The sequence below is a fragment of the Haliotis asinina genome, chromosome 3 (assembly GCF_037392515.1).
Source record: "Haliotis asinina isolate JCU_RB_2024 chromosome 3, JCU_Hal_asi_v2, whole genome shotgun sequence".
NCBI lineage: Eukaryota > Metazoa > Mollusca > Gastropoda > Lepetellida > Haliotidae > Haliotis > Haliotis asinina.
In genome coordinates, this window is record NC_090282.1 from 13,501,307 (window position 1) to 13,521,440 (window position 20,134).

The following is a 20,134-nucleotide window of genomic DNA, read 5'->3' on the forward strand; positions in this document are numbered from 1 at the left end:
CATGGACATTACTTTTATGATGAAAAACACAACTAAATAAATAAATGACCAAATGAACAAGTAAACATGTACTATACAGATTAATTTATTTATTCAATGGTTTGACTGACAGCATGGTCATGCTTTACTTGCGGAGATAGTCCCTCAGGTCGGTTTGTTTGTGTTGTGCAAACCGCTGATTTCGCTTTTGTCGTCTTCTTGAGTCGTCATTGATATTAGTGACACTGAGTGAGTCGTGTCAGCTTGCTGAACTGCTTTGTTAATTCCTTTTGTTAACTGATTGGCCAACTACAAAGCACTTCCGCCTCAGGCAGTCATGCTACTCCAAGTTAATTAGCGATGTTTTCATAGTAAATTACCTTGAAGGGCGGAGATTTCAGTCCAAAATGAAGTAAATGAAGTCTGAATTAGTTAGCCTATATGCAATGATAACTTGGTTAACTTCTGCTGGGACCAACAATTTGGTCTGAATTATATAGAAAATCGAATTACTTGGGGTCCGAGTAAGACAGCTTCCACTGTACCACATTTGCTTTCCCTATCCATAAGGGTTACCAAGAAAATCTGTCCCCACTGGGTATATAGTGCAGAAAATGAAGAAAAGGGCCAAATTTTAACACAGTTTCCACTTTCCACTTTGTGGCAGCCTTGTCCAATCTCTGGTCCAAAATGTCTCATAAGTATAAATGTTTGATGGTTTGTGTCACTGATGCAACTTCAGTATCACTAACCTTAATGTCATTTGCACTGCTGTCCTTTACGCCAGATTTACCATCAACATTATCATCAGCAACATCACCATTGACGTCGTCACTGCTCGTCTGGAACCACCACAACAAATAGAGAGCATTCAAGACAAGAAAGCAGGAAACTTTGATTCGAGTGAGTGAGTATTGTTTTACATCACTTTCAGCAATATTCCAGCAATATCATGCCGAGAGACATCAGAATGGGGCTTCACATGCCATACCCATGTGGGGATTCGAAACAAGGTCTTCAGCATGACGAGCAAAAACATTAACCACTAGGCTACCCCTCCACCACTTCCACCACATGCTAACTGATCTACAAACATAATCCGAGTTGTTCTGCAGCATATGGACGATAAGTTTGTATGGAATTATTTTACCAAGCCATGATACTATAATTTCAATGTATTTTCTGACTAATCCTTCAAAATCTATCCCAGTGTTAGAGGTTTTCAACGATATAAGACAAAAACATAATTTTTATCTTTAATATCATGTTAAGTTTGGATTTTGCTAACCTTGAGTGAAAAAGATATATTCATCTATTTCACAAAAAAAGTATCATGTGTTTCCAACAAAAAATAGCGTTGATGACATTGTATCGGCAAAACTGCAGCCGCCTGCCACATCCAGGTATTTTGTATGTGTTTTCGACGATGAGCCACACTTTCCTCTCTGCACTGCGAGATACGTAATCTTTCTTTTGTTATACAGGCAATTGATTTTGCATCTGAAGTGGTATTAACGATTGAGGGTAAATATTATTGATGTTTATTTGCTCTTTACTTAATTTAATTTCTCGATTTCAATTGTCAATAAAACATCTCATGACAGGAATTGGGCATCTGTCCTCCCGATGAAACTGTCTGTGCACTCCCGTCTCGCACGTACTTCCTCGATATAGTGCTAGCAGTGCAATCGTCGAAATCACCACAACATCGAATTCAGCTCCCTTTGGGATACTGGTTCTCTGTTCTGATAATCCACATTTCATCATCCAATGATATGATTCTGCCTTGAACTATTACTGTTTACATCACCATGAGTAGCAATGGGCTAGCCTAGTAGTAAAGACGTTTGCTTGACAGACGGAAGATCCCAGTTTGATTCATCACATGGGTACAATGTGTGAAACCCATTCACGGTCTCCCCAGCGGTGACAATGCTAGAATATTGCTAAAGCAGCGTAAAACGACACTCACTCACATCTTCAGAATAATCCTGCACCTCGATTTTCAATTGAGTGAGTTAGTGAGTATAGGTTTACGCCGCACTCAGCTATATTCCAGCTATATGGCAGCTGTCTGTAAATAATCGAGACTGGACCAGACAATCCAGTGATCAACAACATAAGCATCGATCTGCGCAATTGGGAACCAATGACATGTGTCAACCAAGTTGGCGAGCTTGACCACTCGATCGCGTTAGTCGCCTCTTCCAACAAGCATGGTTGCCTTTTATGGCCTAGGTTGCTGAAGGCCTACTCTACCCCGGGAACTTCACGGGTCCTTAGATTTCGAAGCCCTCTTAGTGCTGAGATAGTCGTAAGTGCCATAGCACTAAGAAAACTTTGAAAAATCTGGGCCCTGAACTTTTATCTGACATTTATCATCTTGAAGCTGATACAGTCTTGAAGATACTCACAGAGACAGTGTGATCTGGTACCTTTCCCTTCTCATTCATAAGCATTGTCTGTCTCTTCTCTGGGGAAAGGGTCTGAAGGTAATTTTTGTAAGCAATAGCATAGTCTGTCTTGGCCTGAAAACACATGACAGATCATTACACATGGGACCCAGAGACAGGTCATATACAGAGGACCAGAGTCGTGTCATGAACCAAATTCAAACAAAAGAAGGTAATGGAGCATGACTAGAGACAATTTTCTTTTCATTAAACTTTTCATTAATTGTATTCTTAGTGACAATAACAAAAACTGGGTAAATCAAACTGGCAGTTGTTAAAACACACAGAGATATTTAATTTTATTATTAAATTGATATTTCATACTTAACCTCACTCATGCTTATTATGCTCATTTCCTTTCTCTATGCGAAGATAGTGGAGCACTTGAAATCCCTTGAAGTTCCCTTCTAATTGAAGCGGATGTACCATACACTCACCCATAGGGAGCCTCCCTTTCCAAGCAATACGGTCAAGTAGCCGGCCTTGCTTTCCACTCTCCTCGAATCTCACAAGCCCAATATGAGAGTTACAGTGAAATCAGCGTGCCTGAAAGTGTGTGGGAGGGGGGCACAGTTGCGAGGGCTTGATGTCATGAGGCAGAAAAGGTGCTGTGAAGTCCCTGCTGATATAGGTAGGTCACAATTGTCTTGGTGACCCGAGTAAATAGCCACAGGACCCGAGTAAATAGCCACAGGACCAAAGATATTCCAAACAATAGAACCCTCCACTGGTTGTCCTGACCACTGAATATGCAGTGCAGATATTTCCATGAGAAGTAGAATCCTGGTGTCAGTCGATCCAGGTGTAGTTTTTTTTTTTACTGTGCCTTTCTCTAGCAGAGATGATATGGCGTCATCTAGTTTGTCTCATTGATCCATGGCGTACACTAAAAGACTGCTGGGTCTTTTGTGAGCGGTGGTGTTGCCTGTAGTGGGATCTTGTAGCCCTTCTCGTCATTGAGAAGTCCCAAATTTCTGCAGACGTCCACCCACTTGTAGCTTGTACAGGAATGGCTAGTGGTGGAAGGCTCCAGGCTCCACCTGATCTTCAGCGCTTTCCTCCTTTAGCGTCGCTGGCAGGGTGAGATGTTCCATGGGGCTGCCTTTTTCCTCTGGTCAAGCGACAAAAAGAGCCCTTGCTGTCCCGAGCGTTGTACTTCTTGTCTCTAACTCTTTGAGAGAGAACTTTGATGAGTGAGCAAGTTTAGTTTTACGCTGCACTCAGCAATATTCCAGCCATACAGCAGCTGTCTGTAAATAATCAAGTCTGGACCAGACCATCCAGTGATCAACAACATGAGAATTGTTCTGCGCAATTGGGAACCAATGACATGTGTCAACAAAGTCAGCGAGTCTGACCACTTGATCCCATTAGTCACCTCTTACGACAAGCATAGTCGCCTTTTATGGCAAGCATGGGTTGCTGAAGGCCTATTCTACCCCGGCACCTTCACGGGTCAAAAGGGAACTTTGACTTGTTGGAGTAACACTGAGAAGTCTGACATGAGAACAGTAGTCAAAGTGTTGATCGACTTTATCATCATTACTTCCCTGGAGTCCCAAGTAACAGATTTAGCGACGTCCTCCATTCTGCCAACAATGCTAACCAGGGAGCTCTATATAAAGGTTTAGTAAAGCTATCACCCCAAGAAGACGTTGACAGTAGACCTTGATGGCATAGCAAATTCAATTCCTCAGATATAGAGGATAGATGCTTCGAAATGAATTGTTGATCTTTCTTCTGGGTGATAAGTGTAGATAGGATCATCCTTTCTTCTTCATTCTTCAGCCTTGTTGATAGCCCTCAAACAGGCGGGTCCGAAGAAGGTACGCTGAGTGGTTGTATCCAGCGGAGTCAGTCACTTGCTCTCCATTCTGTAGTGAGTGAGTAAGTTTAGTTTTATGCCGTACTCAGCAATATTCCAGCTACATGGTGGCGGTCTGTAAATAATCGAGTCTGGAGCAGACTATCCAGTGATCAACAACATGAGCATTGATCTGCACAATTAGGAACTGATAACATGTGTCAACCAAGTCAGTGAGCCTGACCATCCAATCCCGTTAGTCGCCTCTTACGACAAGTATAGTCGCCTTTTAAGCAAGCACGGGTTGCTGAAGGCCTATTCTACACCGGGACCTTCACGGGTCCCCACTTTCTACGATCTATTGTGATTCTCACTGATGAACTTGTATGACTTGTCTACATCTGGCGTTTTCAAAAAGGGCTCCATATGATGAAGTAGGAATCCATGAGCGCTGAAGGCCAGGATATGTTGCTGCTGATACTTAGTCGCCGTCTGAAAAGCTGTATATATCGGCGCAATTGGCAGCACATCATGTAGGTTGCTCATCATAGAGGTATGATGCTCAGTGGAGTCCTTCGATGGAAGGAACATCATCCATACTGTGACTTGGATACAGCCAATGGTGATGACTTCTGTGAACAGGTGCGTGTATACGATGCCCCTTCATCAGATAGACCTATTGTAGCTGATGAATCATCATAAAGGGCGAATGTAGTTGTGACTGGCGTTTCTGTTCCTCTTCAAAACAGCGATCCATCAAGTTTATCCTGTGAGTGGTGTCCAGTGACTTCAGTGCAAGCAACGCGGTTGGTTCACAGGAGCATCTGACATGTTGAGTATAGACATTGTAGATGTCTGCGTAGATACTAGACTCTCTGAAGGAAGCAGCGTAGTAGACAATATAGTTAGGATGGTCTAGCAGACGCTGCTGGTTGATCCTGCATGCTGACGATCTCTACCTTGGGAAGTAGTAGTGGATGTTCGTCATAGATGTGATTACGACCTCACAACTGACAGACTCTGAAGCAGTCACGGAGTGTTGTTTTAGCACAGATCTAGTAGTTGAAGATAATACTAATTACAATCCAAAAACTGAAGACATAATTTAGACTATAGGACCAAGGGGACCCAAGTATGCCTCTAACCATCCTCGTCGGGTGATGAAGGAGAGAGTGATAAGCCTGGCTGGTCATGTGACGTGAAAGGAAGGTCCCTATGAGTGAGTGTATTGTATGTCCGCTTCGATTAGAAGGGAACTTCAAGGGATTTCATGTGTTCCATTATCTTTGCACAAAGGAAGGTGCTAACCATAACAAGCATGAGAATTAATCAAAATTATATGCTATTGGAACAAGATGGCACTAGCAGGTCACACATCGGGCTAATCTTATGAGGAAATGGAATGAGAGAAAATGCCATAGAAATGGAATAACTATCATCATTCATCTGTATCACAGACTTGATCATACCTGTTTCACCTTGTTGTTATAGACACCCTTCTCCTCGGAGCTCATCTGTTTCCATTCACGAATTATTTCGCTTCCAATGTCACTGAAGCTCTTTCCACTCCCACTCAGCTCCGCCCAACGAGTTTTCTGGTATGCCCCCAGACCACTTCTACAAAACGCAACACTCTGTTTCAGTTCAATTTAAGTGCTAGTAGACATTTACTAATTGGCTGACAGATGTTAGTTAGCCTCTTGCTGATGTGTGACACCTTACTTTATTTCCTGCTTTTTAGTGGAAATAAATGTAGGTCAACTGATAAAAAATAGCCAATGCTAAAAAGCAAAGGTGCTACTAGTTTATTCAACTGTCTATGGAGTACCATTGATTTTTGTTCCTACTTCTAGTTTCACACAATATAAATAGGTAAGTACTTTGAAAATGTGATGTTTTATATGAAATATACATGTTTAAAAGTATAACTTACCAAGTGTCCACGAGTTCGATAGGGAGATTTATCATATGTCTGAGTTAAATATCAATCAAGAACAAATGGTATTCTGTAGACAGTTGAATAAACACAGTCATAAAATTGAAACATAGATAACTAGTAATGATACTACAGGAAACAGCCTGTCTTCTGCCCGTCACTCCAGCTCTAGTACCACCTTTGCATTTTAGCATTGGCTATTCTTCATGAAGTTCTCATTTGATACTGAACTCGGACACATTATAAATCTCCATATCAAACTCGCAATCACTTGGTAACAGATTTCTATTAACGAGCACCCTCACTAAATGCTTTCAATCTTGACTGAAAGAATGAGACAATCATGTCTGAATACCCTTTTCATATCTGAATGAACAATGTTTGGCAATGAAACACCAATGTCTTATATGTGTTCAAACACTCACGTAATCACATGCAGACACTCCACCTTAGAAACGGTGCAATCAAACATTTCTAAATCCACACTGTCATTCATTGTCAAATTTTTTGTATTAAGGAACTCTCAAAAAACACACAAAAACATAAGCAACTGATACTCTGTTAACATGCAACTTTCATCAACTTGGGGTTACTCGAGGTTAGGTCAGCATGACCTGTATTGGAATGTACAAACCTCAAAGATGACACTCGCAACAGACTAAGCTAGAGGTTACTGTAAACATGTTGATATTCTACAACAGGTAAACACATGGAGACAGCTGTAGTAAATGTGTGGATTGTTTATGGTACACTCCTACAGAAGTGACATTTGTGGTTCAGCATTTCTGTCGCTGACCCCTCTCAGGTGGAAGTCAACACATCGGTTGCCATTTGGAAGTGTCATGGTGTACATGCGGGACTGGGCGAGAAAGTGAGTCATTTTGGTCGCTAGCATTAAGACAGGCCGAGTTGAAAACGGGAGAAGAGAAGGTGAATTTGTGCCAGGTTATTCAGGATGGCTTGTCCTATTTTTTCTCAGAATTGCTAACTCACTGATAAACAGGGAGAGACAATATGGATACTCTCTTGTGGCCAGTGACAGCCATAATATCCAGCAATATTCTGACCCCAGTGACATGGACAGAGTGATTTCTGTACACTTTGGAAAGATGGCAACTCTTGTTTGGTGATGGGTTTCTGGAGACTATTGACTTCAACAGGAATGTTGCAATACCAAATTGTGTTTCTAGTGTTTGTTTAAACAAAGCAAACAAGGGAAATAACTCTTGACGATATGTTGTTACTAGGGAGGCACATGGTCCAGTTTGACATAGAAAAGGGTACCTATGGCACGTGGTTGGTTTTCACCAGTGGGTAGCCAACACTGTTGTGCAAGTTGAGATAAAAGCATATGAAATAAGGCCTGTCCCCTGCCCCATTGGGTGACACTTATGATGGATGGCCTAAATTTACAGTCAGCTCGATGGTCTGGATTTTTCAAAAATATACATGTTGCATACAGTAAATGAGTAAATTCACCTTATCTTAAGATCTATTTTTCAAACTGATTAAATTTAGACTTGACAATTTCTGTTTGAACTTTGAATGCACAGAGCGTACAAATTCGCAAAGATCCTGTTCATGTTTAGTTGTGCCACTCTGTTTTTTTCACTAGATGGGCAGCTGTAATCATGGCAGTGCTCAATTGTTCTGCAGAATACATATAGTACAAACAAGAAACTCACATAGAATGGAAACTATATGCTTCCTTCCTACTTACTTTGGCGGTTTAATCGGTTTCCCTTCAGCAACATCAAGCAAGTTCTGCTCGGACTTCTTCAGACAGGTTGACCTTGGAACAAACGCTGTATGTGTCCTCTGGTAGTCTGCACACTTGGGCTGAGAGGCATATATCACTGTACAGGTAAGTGTGTTTAACGTTTAACCCCATAGCATATATGATTGTACAAGTGAGTTTGTTTAGTCTTTGATACAGTAATATTGAAGATACATGACAGTGGCCATAAATTGACTTGCTATAAACCACCCTGTTTGAATATCTGAACCACACAGGTAGCATGTCTGGCCTAGAATCCCACTGACACATTACCATATCATCTAGAACTGGTTTATGATGATGCAGAAAGATTATTCACTTATTTCTATTATCTCTGTGAAATGTATATCCACCTTATAGTCTTCTTCAAATGCTTTCACTGCTCGTCTGATCCACTTTAAGTGCTTCTTCTCCTTTAACTTTTTCCATTTCCTCATTGCGGCATCACTGGCTTCCTTGTGTTTCAGCTACAACACATGTCCATCACTCCTAGTAAATACTGTATTCTAGCTGTTTGCACACAAGATTTCAACCAACACCAGAAACATCTTTATACACACCAGATATCTGGTCCACTCGCCCAGTGGATGATATTGTTGTGATAACTTACGACAGAAAATCCTTCATTTATATGGAAAAACAGTTTCCAGAACTGGACATTTCATTCCATTTCAATTTCAAACAAATTTTAATACACAATATTGTGTCCAACTTATCGGACAACAATCATGCTTGACGATGTTTCTTTTGCAATGTATCACATGCTCTTCAACGTTAGAGGACCGTAGTCATGTGATCAGTGTTAACATAATCCTGACATTACACATACGGGTTTAACAAATTATTTGCTGTATATCTAGATGCATGTTTGTGATTTGCTTCACTAGTTTCATTCAAAAATTCCTATCAATCATGTTCATCAACACTGTGAGCAAAAGCATAACCTATCAATCATGTTCATCAACACTGTGAGCAAAAGCATAAAGGTAAGCTGCTAAGACTGCCCTTTGAGAACATTCTGTTTCTTTACAGTCACCATACTGTATCAGATGTCCGTGAAGCTTTCTGTATTGGTGCCAAACGGTTCAATGAAAATATTTCTTGGTCTATGCATCTTATGTGGAGGTTTAGGAAAATATTCAGGTAAATACTTACGTCAGGGTCAGCATCCATCAGCCTTGATATTCTGTCCTCTAAAAACATAGACAATGGCGTTTGACATTTTGGTGCCTTCATTTCAGGTAACGCCAGTTCTGGATTATCCTCCCTGCAACAGAAACTTACATTATTGTACCAAAAAGGTTAAGGGCACCAATGAATGATGTTGGCATAACCTGCCAACGGAGAGCATCCCACTGATGCCATAGTCACCTTGCAAAGGGGACTAAGCTGGCCAGTCCAACAGGTCTTCCTTCTCATGTTCAACCCCTTGTGACACTTTTGGTGCAAGTATGTGACAGTTGCATGTCAGAGTCTACAAACACAGACTTACTTGAACTTGGCAAGTTCTTCTTTATAAGCTTCCATGTTTTGGTTGAATCGATCTTGATACTTTTGCTGAAATGAAAATAGAAGTGGAAGTTATAACTTAATGAACACCTAATCCCATTACAGGCTATATCTTTGGAGTCTGGATAAACATGGTGAGGTCATAGAGAATACTACACAAGGTGTCATTACAAATGAATTATATGAAACAAGTGTCATATACTTCATATGGTATCTGACCACGTGAAAGCCAGGTCAGATACCATGGGAAGGACACAAGTCTGATATTATTCACATGCAATGAGACTGAGAGTGGTATTTGATTTATTGCCCATGTCTTACTTGCACTAAAATGACAAAATAGTGTATTTTTGTTATTTTTATGCTTTCAGAAAAACAATATGCAAGAATGTTGAACAGGTCTACACTTTAGCGTGACATCACACTGTAATGACGTCACTACGTCTGCTCCCTTGGTAACCGATGTCACGATGCATGTCATTTGCCATTGCCTCAAACAGTCTCCTACAGTACACCTTTTCACTCGTCTAACATCACTGGTGGAAACATAGCGTTTATGTTTTTCGATTGATATGTCTCTGTCCGACTCACAATCAATTCATATAAGTGGTAGAATCAATGAATTCATGTGTTTGTTGGGTAATAAAGGTGGATAGCAACTTTGCTAATTTCAACATCTTATCAACATCGGAAGTAAAAGGTCACAGCTACAGTTCCCATGAAGATACAGGTTAGAACTGATCTTCAGTAACCCAAGCTTGTCGCAACAGGCAACTAATGGGATCATCATATCCCAACTGCATATCTCAATGCTCATGGTGTTGACCACAGGGCATGTTAGATTTTCAAAGCTCTCTTAGCACACAGACAGTCACAAGTGCCAGACATTAACATTAACTTAGGCCCTGGATTGTTTTCTTCAGATGTGATTATTTAGAGACAACTGCCACCTAGCGGGATTATTTCTGAGTGTGGCATAAAACTAAACTCACTCGCTCAAAGCTAGTTCGATACATTAAGCAATGTCTGCTGAGAAAATGCTAAAATAAAGACACAATTGCTAGCTAAGTGAACTGAGTTTAAGGATCTCACAATATACAATCCTAGTATCTTGCATGCTAATCTCAAAACATATCAATGGTCGACAAGAACTGATTCAATGAAAGATAGCATTTACCCTCTTCTTGACAGACAGATTTTTGTATTGTGCAGCAACGGTCTTCAGCAATTCAGAGTTGTTCATGTTGGGATTCTTTTTCTGTAGTTTCTTATACTTTTCTGTCATGAATAAAGAGAAGACACTCTTTGGCTTTTTGGGCATGCGTTGCTGGAAAGAGACACAAGGAAAAGAGAATGAGTTGGGATTCCATCAACAGGTATCAGACAATAAGGATTAAAAGAGTTAGATAACAAGCCAATACTAGATTTTTTGATGACATAGAATCTGAGGGACCAGTGAACAAGGTATTTATCTTACCGAACATTTCAATGTTAATTTTGAATTGTTTTAAGCACAGGCAAAAACTTTTTGCAGCTTTTGCTTAATTTTGCAGATGACAAGAAAATGAGATTTTGAGTTATATCCCTTCCACTGATTTGCATATGCAAAACATAGATAATTTCTGTATATCATACGTTTTTCAATGCTAGCTGAGATGCAGAATCACTACAACGAAGTACCATATAAGTTCAGCATTTGCAGGAATGTACAGTCAGGCCGCGTTAGTCCAGACCCGGAAAATCTGATTCCCGCGATATCCGAACAGTAGCTGGCTGTAACCAATCTTGTTTACTATATAAACTCATTACCTGATCATTAATCCGATGCTTCAGTCTCTGTACGTTAATTAGCGGTAACAGATTAGCTAGTTACACATGGTTCTACTTCATTAATCTGGCGGTACATCAAAAAGGTTCGGATAATAGCCTTACCTCGTGAGCGCCTCTGATTAGCGCTGGTCTTCATCAGCCAACTTCAATTGTAATTGTTAACTGAGGTGACACTTCTGAGTTGAGCATGTCATTAGTTAGTGATTTTAATCAGTTAATAGGTTTCACTTTTGTTTAGTTTGAGTAATACCTGTCATGTTTCCTTGCTGTATAAAATACTGATCGAGCCAAAATGAGATCAGCTGCACTTGACACCTGTCAGTCACAATGGCAAGTCCCGCCCCTAAGCGTAAACTACTGTGAAACTACTGCCGCACAAAAAAGAGAAATTTGTAGATACAAAGAGAAAAATCCTAAAGCCAGTTTTGATCTAACTAGTAAGCATTTTGGTCAAGAATTCGGACACTTAATCGGCAAGAGCACAATTTCGGACATTTGGCGTAATAAGGAGAAGTGGCTAAACACTGCGGAAGATTTGGCTTCTTTGACTAGGGCAAGAAACGCTAAACATCAAAAGTTAGAGGAGGCTCTTTCTGTTTGGACAAATGAAATGACCAGTAAGAACACCTCGGTCAGTTGTGATATCCTGTTATAAAAGGCTAAGGATTTTGGAAACAAAATGGACATTCATGATTTTGGCTATCCACGCAGGTGGCTTTACCGCTTCAAATCACGTTACTCAATTTCTAAACAAGTTTATCAAGGGGAAGCAGCTAGTGCTGATAAAACCGCTGTAATTCGTGGGCGATAGGAGCTGAAAGCTGTTCTGAAAGAATATGACGAAGAGGACATCTTCAATATTGATGAGACAGGGTTGTTCTACAAACTCAGACCAAACCACACCCTGGCAAGCCAAAAAATGCCCGCCACAAAGAAATCTAAAGAAAGGATCACCACTGCCTTGTGTGCGAATGCAACCGGCACAGTCAAAATCAAGCCATTGTGATCGCAAAATCGAGACGTCCCAGATGTTTTGGTAGAGACTTTGACACAGAAATGTATGTGCGCTATCGTTTTAACAAGAAATCGTGGATGACATCAGACATGTTTTGCGATTGGCTGCAGTCATTTGACAGACAGATGCGATCACATGGTCGACACATGATCTTACTTAGTGACAACACTGAAAGTCATAACTGTGCCAATGTCAAATTGAACAATGTGAAAGTTCACCTCCTGCCTCCCAAAACCACATCGCACATTCAGCCAACAGATGCTGGCACCATAAGAACTTTCAAGGCCCACTACAAGAAATATCTCATGAAACATTTCATCCAATGTGCTGAAGACGACCTGCAACAAACGCTCAATCTCAGAGAAGCGCCTCGCTTCGTCAAACCTGCCTGGTGGGAAGTAAAGGGCTCCACCATTCAGAACTGTTACCGTCATGTTGACATTATACCCACTCCATCTGATGCTGTCATTGATGAAGATGACATGGCTTTGTCAGAACTTGGTTAGTTTCTCAAATGTTTCCACTATGAAAACAGAGATACTGAAAATGCTGATGACTACATTGACATCAACAATGATGCAGAAATTAGCCCCTCACTGTCATCGGATGAAATTGTATCCATGGTCACAAGTGCCGACAACGACCCAGAAGATTCTGAAGATGAGCCCAAACCGACACCAGCTCCTACTGTCACCAAAATGAGAGCCTATATGGACTCTATGATAAATTATTTCCAGTGTGTTGGAGAGGACAAAAACTTGGAGACAATGGTCAACATGCGTGCGTCTTTCAAGCCACTATCCAAACAGACTGTTATTGGAGATTTCTTTCAACACAAGTGAGTGATTGGTATGTGTAATACTATAAACAATCTATTCAGTCATTGCATTGATTGATTGTTATGTTAATATTCAAGTTGTTGTCTACAAACTGTAATAAAGTCATCTGATACAAGAATACATTCGTATGTTCTTGTCTCAGTATGTAAAAGGAAAGTAACTCTCCTGATGTGGTGTTTGCTTCAGTAGTCCTTATGTTTCACTATCCGAACGTTTTTGATGAAAAACAGAAGTGTTTGGATTAACGTGGCCTGACTGTACATAGAAATATTACTCACTTGTAAGCGGGGTACACTGAAAATACTGGAAGAGCGCTCAGCCAATCAAAAAACAACATTTATGTATCAGGTAAGATATAATGTGATGTTCCTGTGATGTCCCTGTGATGCCTAATCACATTCTGTTTCAAAAATTGAGTGTACTAACAGGACCTAAAGAACAGGCTGTCGTTCTGATTACCCGACTGACCCTTTCATTCAGGAGCTGACCCCTGTTTTTTTAAAGTGGTATGATTAAACAAAGCTTTCAGATGCCACTGTTTTTCCCCCATCAAAAACAGACATTGGTCATTCTGATAGAGAAAGTCAACATGCTGGCCTCAAGCATAGCTGAATAAACAATTAACTTAAAAAAAAAATTTTAAAATAAAAAAAATCCTATCTGCGTTCCCTAAATTTTAGAAATGTGTAATCAGAACAACATTTATTCATACATGGCCTAGTCATATTCAAGCAAAGAAACAAAACATTAACCTAGTACAGCTGATATAACAGTGCTTCCCTGGACTTCTACTCACCACGTTTCCTTGTAATAGCCTTGGATGCCTCTCATACATACACTTCATGTTGTTCAGCAAGTCTGTGGCGGTCTGATGCTGGCGAACCTATCAGATGGAAAGCAATGCACTGCTCAGATCAAACCTATACCACATCAACTCCTTTGAATTCTCAGTGACCTGACTCGGTTACTTGGCATGCCATTGTATTCCAACTGTGTAGATTTATGATTGTGATGTTGGTCACTGGACTGTCTACTCAAGATGCAGTGATATACAGACCAACATAATTTATTTTGTAATTATGCTAAGTACAACATTAAACAGAACAAAGCAAAACAAGCAATAGGGTCTCAGTTCCGCAGAGGCATACTTCAGAGCCTCACTCAACTGCATCAAACACTATCGAAAAACTTAAGAACCATCCAGTTGTTTCATATTACATTTGACGATCATTGCAAATAAAAGGATAGCTATAATGCATGTTTGTTAAGCTTGTTTAAGAGCTATAGAAATAGTGCAAAGCGTACAAAGTATCATGTAGTCTTCATGTACATGATTAACTTATGGACAAGCCATCTTCAAGAACCCATTGAAACAGAATAGACTATACCTTTAGCTGAAAAAACACTACTACTTTAAAAAATAAAAATAATGCAAGCATTTAATCAATTAAGCAAATAGGAATCTATATGACCAAACACCTACCCTTTTGAGCATCAAGTTGAACACATCAGCACAGTCCTGACTTGAGTACTCTCCAAACTTCACATTTTCCCAATTGATTTTTTCCACACAACGTGTGTACCGTAACACATCTGGCTTAGGAAGGACTCCTTCGATCATCTCAAACAGTTGCAAGATATCCCCAGCAGGCCATTCAGCAGGGTCTAAAGATATCATATACTTGTAGCAAAACCTTGAGCAAGAGGGTTATAGACAACAGCCCAAGAGGCAAAAAGAAATTAAGCTAATGCAAACCTAAACAGGCCAATAACAACACATATACCCAATGCAGAGAATGACAACACAAAGACTTTATGCACTGAGCAGAGAATGACAACGCACATTCCTAATGCATTGAGTGAGCGAGTGTCTTTAGCTTTACATCGCTTTTAGCAATATTTCAACAATATCATAGCAGCAGACACCAAAAATGGACTTCATACATTGCACCAATGTGGGGAATCGAACATGGGTGTTTGGTGTCATGAGCAAACTCTTTAAACACTGGTCTGCCCCGCTGCAGGACTTCAAATGAATGCACGCAGACTTAAGGCACTGAATGACAATACAGAGTTACATCTGTGAACATGAACAACTAATTAAGTGAACATGGTGAAAAATAATACACAAACCTAATGCAGATAGAGATGAGACACAATCACAATACAAATAATGAAAAAGCCTCTTTTGAGTACACACCATTAAAGCATTTAATCTTCAAAAATGACAACAAACATAGCACAATTCAAACAATAATCCATCTACTCTAGTAAATTTTTTTACCTGATCTGTTTCTTTCATCGACTTTCTCTTCAAATTTCTTTTTCTTTTTGGGTGATGATGTTTCCACTGAAAAACATTATACATGTATTTTAAGAGTGAGTGAGTGAGTGAGTTTAGTTTTACGTCGCACTCAGCAATATTCCAGCTATATGGCGACGGTCTGTAAATAATCGAGTCTGGACCAGACAATCCAGTGATCAACAACATGAGCATCGATCTGCGCAATTGGGAACCGATGACATGTGTCAACCAAGTCAGCTAGTCTGACCACCCGATCCCGTTAGTCGCCTCTTACGACAAGCATATGTATTTTAAGACCATCCATAAGGGAGTTACAGGTTAATGGTAGTTATTGCTTGAATATGTTGTTCATATTGTCAGTTGGTAAGTGGGTGAAAGATAAATTTAGACAATCACACCCAAAGGAAGCAACCCAGTCTCCCACTAAAGTTACCGGTACTACACCTTATGGGACTTCAATCAGCAGTTTCAGACGAATACTCCTGAACCGGCCCTTGAATATTTACCTCAAACCCGCCCCTGGATATTTAACCCAAACTCACTCGCACCCAAACTGATCCCTGGTTAAAATAATGGTAATGACGATTCGGTGGTAATTATCTTTAATGGATAAAGATTACGATTTATTTTTTTGTATAAAACACAGACATAAATGACAACACAGACATATAAAGACTTCAAATCATTTCTTATATATGAAACACAGACATAATTGACAATTCAGACAGACAGAGATTTCACTAAATTTATTATATATATACACAGACATAAAAATTTCAATTATTTCATTATATACATACAGACATAGAGATTTAAAGTAACTTATTATACATACAGGGGGAGAGACATCAAGATTTCAATGGATTTGTCACAGATTAAACACTTACATAATTGACAACTCACTCAGATAAAGATTCCAGTCACCTACCAGGGGGAATAACTGAATGAACAGCTTTGCTTTGAATGCAATCCATGTGGTGATGCATTCTCAAAACATGGCTACTTCTTGGTTAAGAGATATTACTAGAATATGTGTCTGGGATGGAGTCTTGATGCCTTGTGAATACTCGGTCCAGATGTCTTGTATGTGTGTGGTAAATGCCCTGGCAATTGTTGGCTTGACAGTTGGCCCCAGGGAAGCAAGTGTGGTACCCATGGATCATACAAGGCTTCCTTGTCAAGGAGGTTCACCAAAATGAAGAGCTGAAGGTTCCTTTTCCTGGCCATCTGGTCGATCTTCTTGTGCCATCCTGAAACAGAGATATAAATCAATTAAATAATAAATTAGACTCACATAACATCTGAAATTGTTGCATGACAAACTGTAAATGCAACTCAGCATTAAAATTCGGATATTCCGATTTTTTAATAAGGTAACTTACCTTAACAATCATTGTTGGTCCTCAGTCATGCCATACACGGACCAGCTGGTGATTGACCAAAATGATGAACACCGAAGTGTTCTCTGCATATGTGAAGAGGGGGTACATGATAGCGTCTTCTGTTGTAGCTTTGATTGAAGCAATCTGGTCAGGCCGTGATGCAAGTAGGGCAATGCCATCAGCTTCTTGATTCTTCTGTGGGATTCCTGTGCTCTGTGGAATTCATTCTGTAAATAAATAACAGAATGTATAGTGACCATATACGATGATATATTATATGAGTTTGTTGATTACGTTTCATTAATAACACACTGAAATATACTTACACCAAGGACACTTTTCTCCAGATGGCCCGCTCCCAAAACTTTACAGACTGTGGTAAAAGGCTTGAGATATGTCTGAAATAGAAGATACATAATAAGTATAAAACTTGCTTTCTACTGCTATTTCATTTGTGGCATTTCAATTAAACTGTTCTCATATTGCACAGGTTGAAAGGTATTACTCCATATATTACTTGCCATAAAAATATGTAATAATTTAAAATAGTTACCTGTATTGCAAGTCCTGTGTTGCCATCTGTCGCAAAAGTCATACTGCAGGCACTGGCAGCATCTCAATGAGTAGTAAACGCAAGAATCGGACATGTTATCCATGATGAACAATGTATAAATCATCTCCTTCAGATGTCTTCTATTAGATTATATGCAAGGTGAACATAACAGTACAGCTGACACTGAGTGAACACAATCAGTGTCAACATGGTCAAACATATGCTTAAGATATGTACAGTAATTCACTGGCGATAATCCATCCAAAGAAATATCAAAACAACACATTTGGTTTGATTGCTCAGTGACACGTGGGTAAAATAAGAGTTTAATTTTGGAGTTGAATGTATTACTTTTTATAATGTTCACAGGGTTTATGCTGTGAAGGTGGTTAATGTGTATTGAAAATATTGAAAAATGTTCCACGTATGGAAACATGCGAAAATATGAAGGATGACGCAATCTGTGAATTTGTTCCTCGCATAACAAAGGTGAAATGTGAATTCATGATATGGGATTTACGTGCTATTCTTATATTGGATTAATGTGTCAATTTTGTGGTTACGATACAACAAAATGTAAGTACATATTTTCTTGGAACTTAACTTAGTATCATTTTGCAATTGATTGTTTAGATTCTTGCAAGAATTACCGTGCAGTACCATGTTTTCGGGGGAACCATGTTTTGGGGGCATTTCCTTTCCCCGTAATTTCTTGCATACCGTGAGATGACAGCTCCACCTGTAAACACCGTTTCGAGTGCAGAAGCCTCACAGAACACAAAATGTTTGAAATATTCAGCTTTCACAGAAGTTGTGGCCCAAATTTCTGTCAGAGAACTAAAATTTGACCCTAAAACGTAATGCACTTTCAGAACCTTCATAAATGTGATTATAACTTTTGAAATAACGCTCACAGCTGGTCAAGCGGACCATGATCTGTTTGAGTGAATAGCCGAACATAATCCACTGACTTGAATGGAATGTTGCAGACATAATAAACATGATAAAGAAACTATTGAACATTCTGCAGAAATCGTACAAGGCCTGTGACCACTGGGTTCATTTAAAATACCACTGCAATGTCACGATACCTCGCAGACATGACATGTTTTCTGTCCCTGCCATGGCATGCCATGCAGACAAGAAGAATGAATGTGCCTATGATTGAATAACTTACCCGTAAATATGTTTATTTTTAACAATTTTCACACAAAGACAACATTCAAATAATTATAAAGAAATGACCAGTTTGCTTGGCTTTTAAATAAAATGACACGTTATATCTGTTGATGTCTATGGAGAAGAATGCATTACATGCTCTTCCGTACAAGAGTGCGACCCTGCATGCGCTGTAACGAGGTACCCGAAACCATGGTAGTACATAGGTACGTCACTTCTAGCTTGCGGACGGGCGGAACTCTTTCCAAAGGAACTTTAATTCATATGTCAATGTAGAAGCATTTACTTCTCGGGGCCGGTTTATGTTATATATCTGGAGCCAGTTCTGGGGTAATTCGTTTCAGATCTAACAAGATAAAAATATATAAGTCACGATATGCATGGCGGTCAGATTTCATTTGACATTTTCAAACTGCCAAAAAAACCCAACCAGTTCATATATCGTAGCTCCAACATTCACAAATATTCCACATTATGCTTAATCCATGTTTGCACGGACATACCCAAAACTGCTTACCATCGGACATATCCTCTGCATCTGAATCCATCCTTCGTTTCTTTCGGGTGTCGCCTGGCATTTCGGATGACACTCACGCAAGTTGATTGTGAACCTGCTGTCTCTGCAGTTTAAACAAAATGGTAGAATCCCTGACAGAAATACGTGTGGGCTTCGAAGGTAATGTTTACAATTACACACTCACACGTGCAAACTTTCGACTCTGGAGCACACTTCAATGGCGCTTAATATCTGACCAATCAGTAGTCAAGGCTGAAACTCATTTATGTTGCATCGTTCGTCTGTATAATCGAGCTTCTGGATTAGTTATTTTGTATCTCAAGTCACACGGATAGATAGCGTCATCGTAAGACAAACGTTTAGTCTCTAAATCTGTGTAATTTTATTTATCGAAATCGTCACACAGAGAAAAATAAATAGTGGATATTATATGAGTGTCCACATCATACTATTTTTACAACACGAGTGCCTATAAATGTTGGTATTTCCCGAGGAGGGCGATATTTCTTGCACGAGTGGGAGACTACATACAGGGGGAGAGGAAGCTCCTCGAAAAGTCCCTGAACGCATGTCGCGGGCCGTAACCAGTGTAGCCAATATGGCGACAGCTTAGTATTTAAGATTAAGCCTGGTATATTTTCAGCAGCTGATTAAATTCGCTGAGTGTTGTGACAACTGAAAACCTACATGTTGAAGATGAGTTAACCATTTTGCCACTTCAGTTTAAGTCAATTAATTGTTATTAGTGTCAGTATTCGGACAGTAGATTTGTAGTAAAGTTTCAAGAGGGTATGTTATAGCTCACTGGCTTCCATTCTCGATTCGCAGCGAATATAGACTAAACTGTGCCGATAACAACTTCTTCCACACACTATCCCTGCTTAAACCACGGATACTCTACAACATCTGTATAGGCTCCCTGCTTAAACATAGTATGGCGTGGACACAAATATAACTTTCTATTTATTACCGAAGTCGTCAAATTGAGGAAAATAAACCAAAATCTACTTTCAAAAATGGTCGGGCTACTCGACGTTGCCGAATTTTAGAACGCTA

General features: G+C 39.7%; 1 protein-coding gene across 1 annotated transcript in view; it reads right to left on the reverse strand.

The window, feature by feature from the left end:
* Positions 1-19,311, reverse strand: part of LOC137277495 (nucleolar transcription factor 1-like) — a 32,928-nt gene extending 13,617 nt beyond the window's left edge. Inside the window, exons 1-12 of the mRNA XM_067809240.1 lie at positions 19,079-19,311; positions 15,427-15,492; positions 14,626-14,807; positions 13,939-14,025; positions 10,636-10,785; positions 9,442-9,506; positions 9,105-9,216; positions 8,303-8,416; positions 7,893-8,011; positions 5,706-5,853; positions 2,394-2,507; positions 732-821 (exon numbers count right to left, since the gene is read on the reverse strand). Of these exons, the coding sequence (XP_067665341.1) occupies positions 732-821; positions 2,394-2,507; positions 5,706-5,853; positions 7,893-8,011; positions 8,303-8,416; positions 9,105-9,216; positions 9,442-9,506; positions 10,636-10,785; positions 13,939-14,025; positions 14,626-14,807; positions 15,427-15,492; positions 19,079-19,139 (1,308 nt within the window). The 5' untranslated portion in view covers positions 19,140-19,311. The remainder of the gene's footprint in view (positions 1-731; positions 822-2,393; positions 2,508-5,705; positions 5,854-7,892; positions 8,012-8,302; positions 8,417-9,104; positions 9,217-9,441; positions 9,507-10,635; positions 10,786-13,938; positions 14,026-14,625; positions 14,808-15,426; positions 15,493-19,078) is intronic.
* Positions 19,312-20,134: the final 823 nt, after the last annotated feature.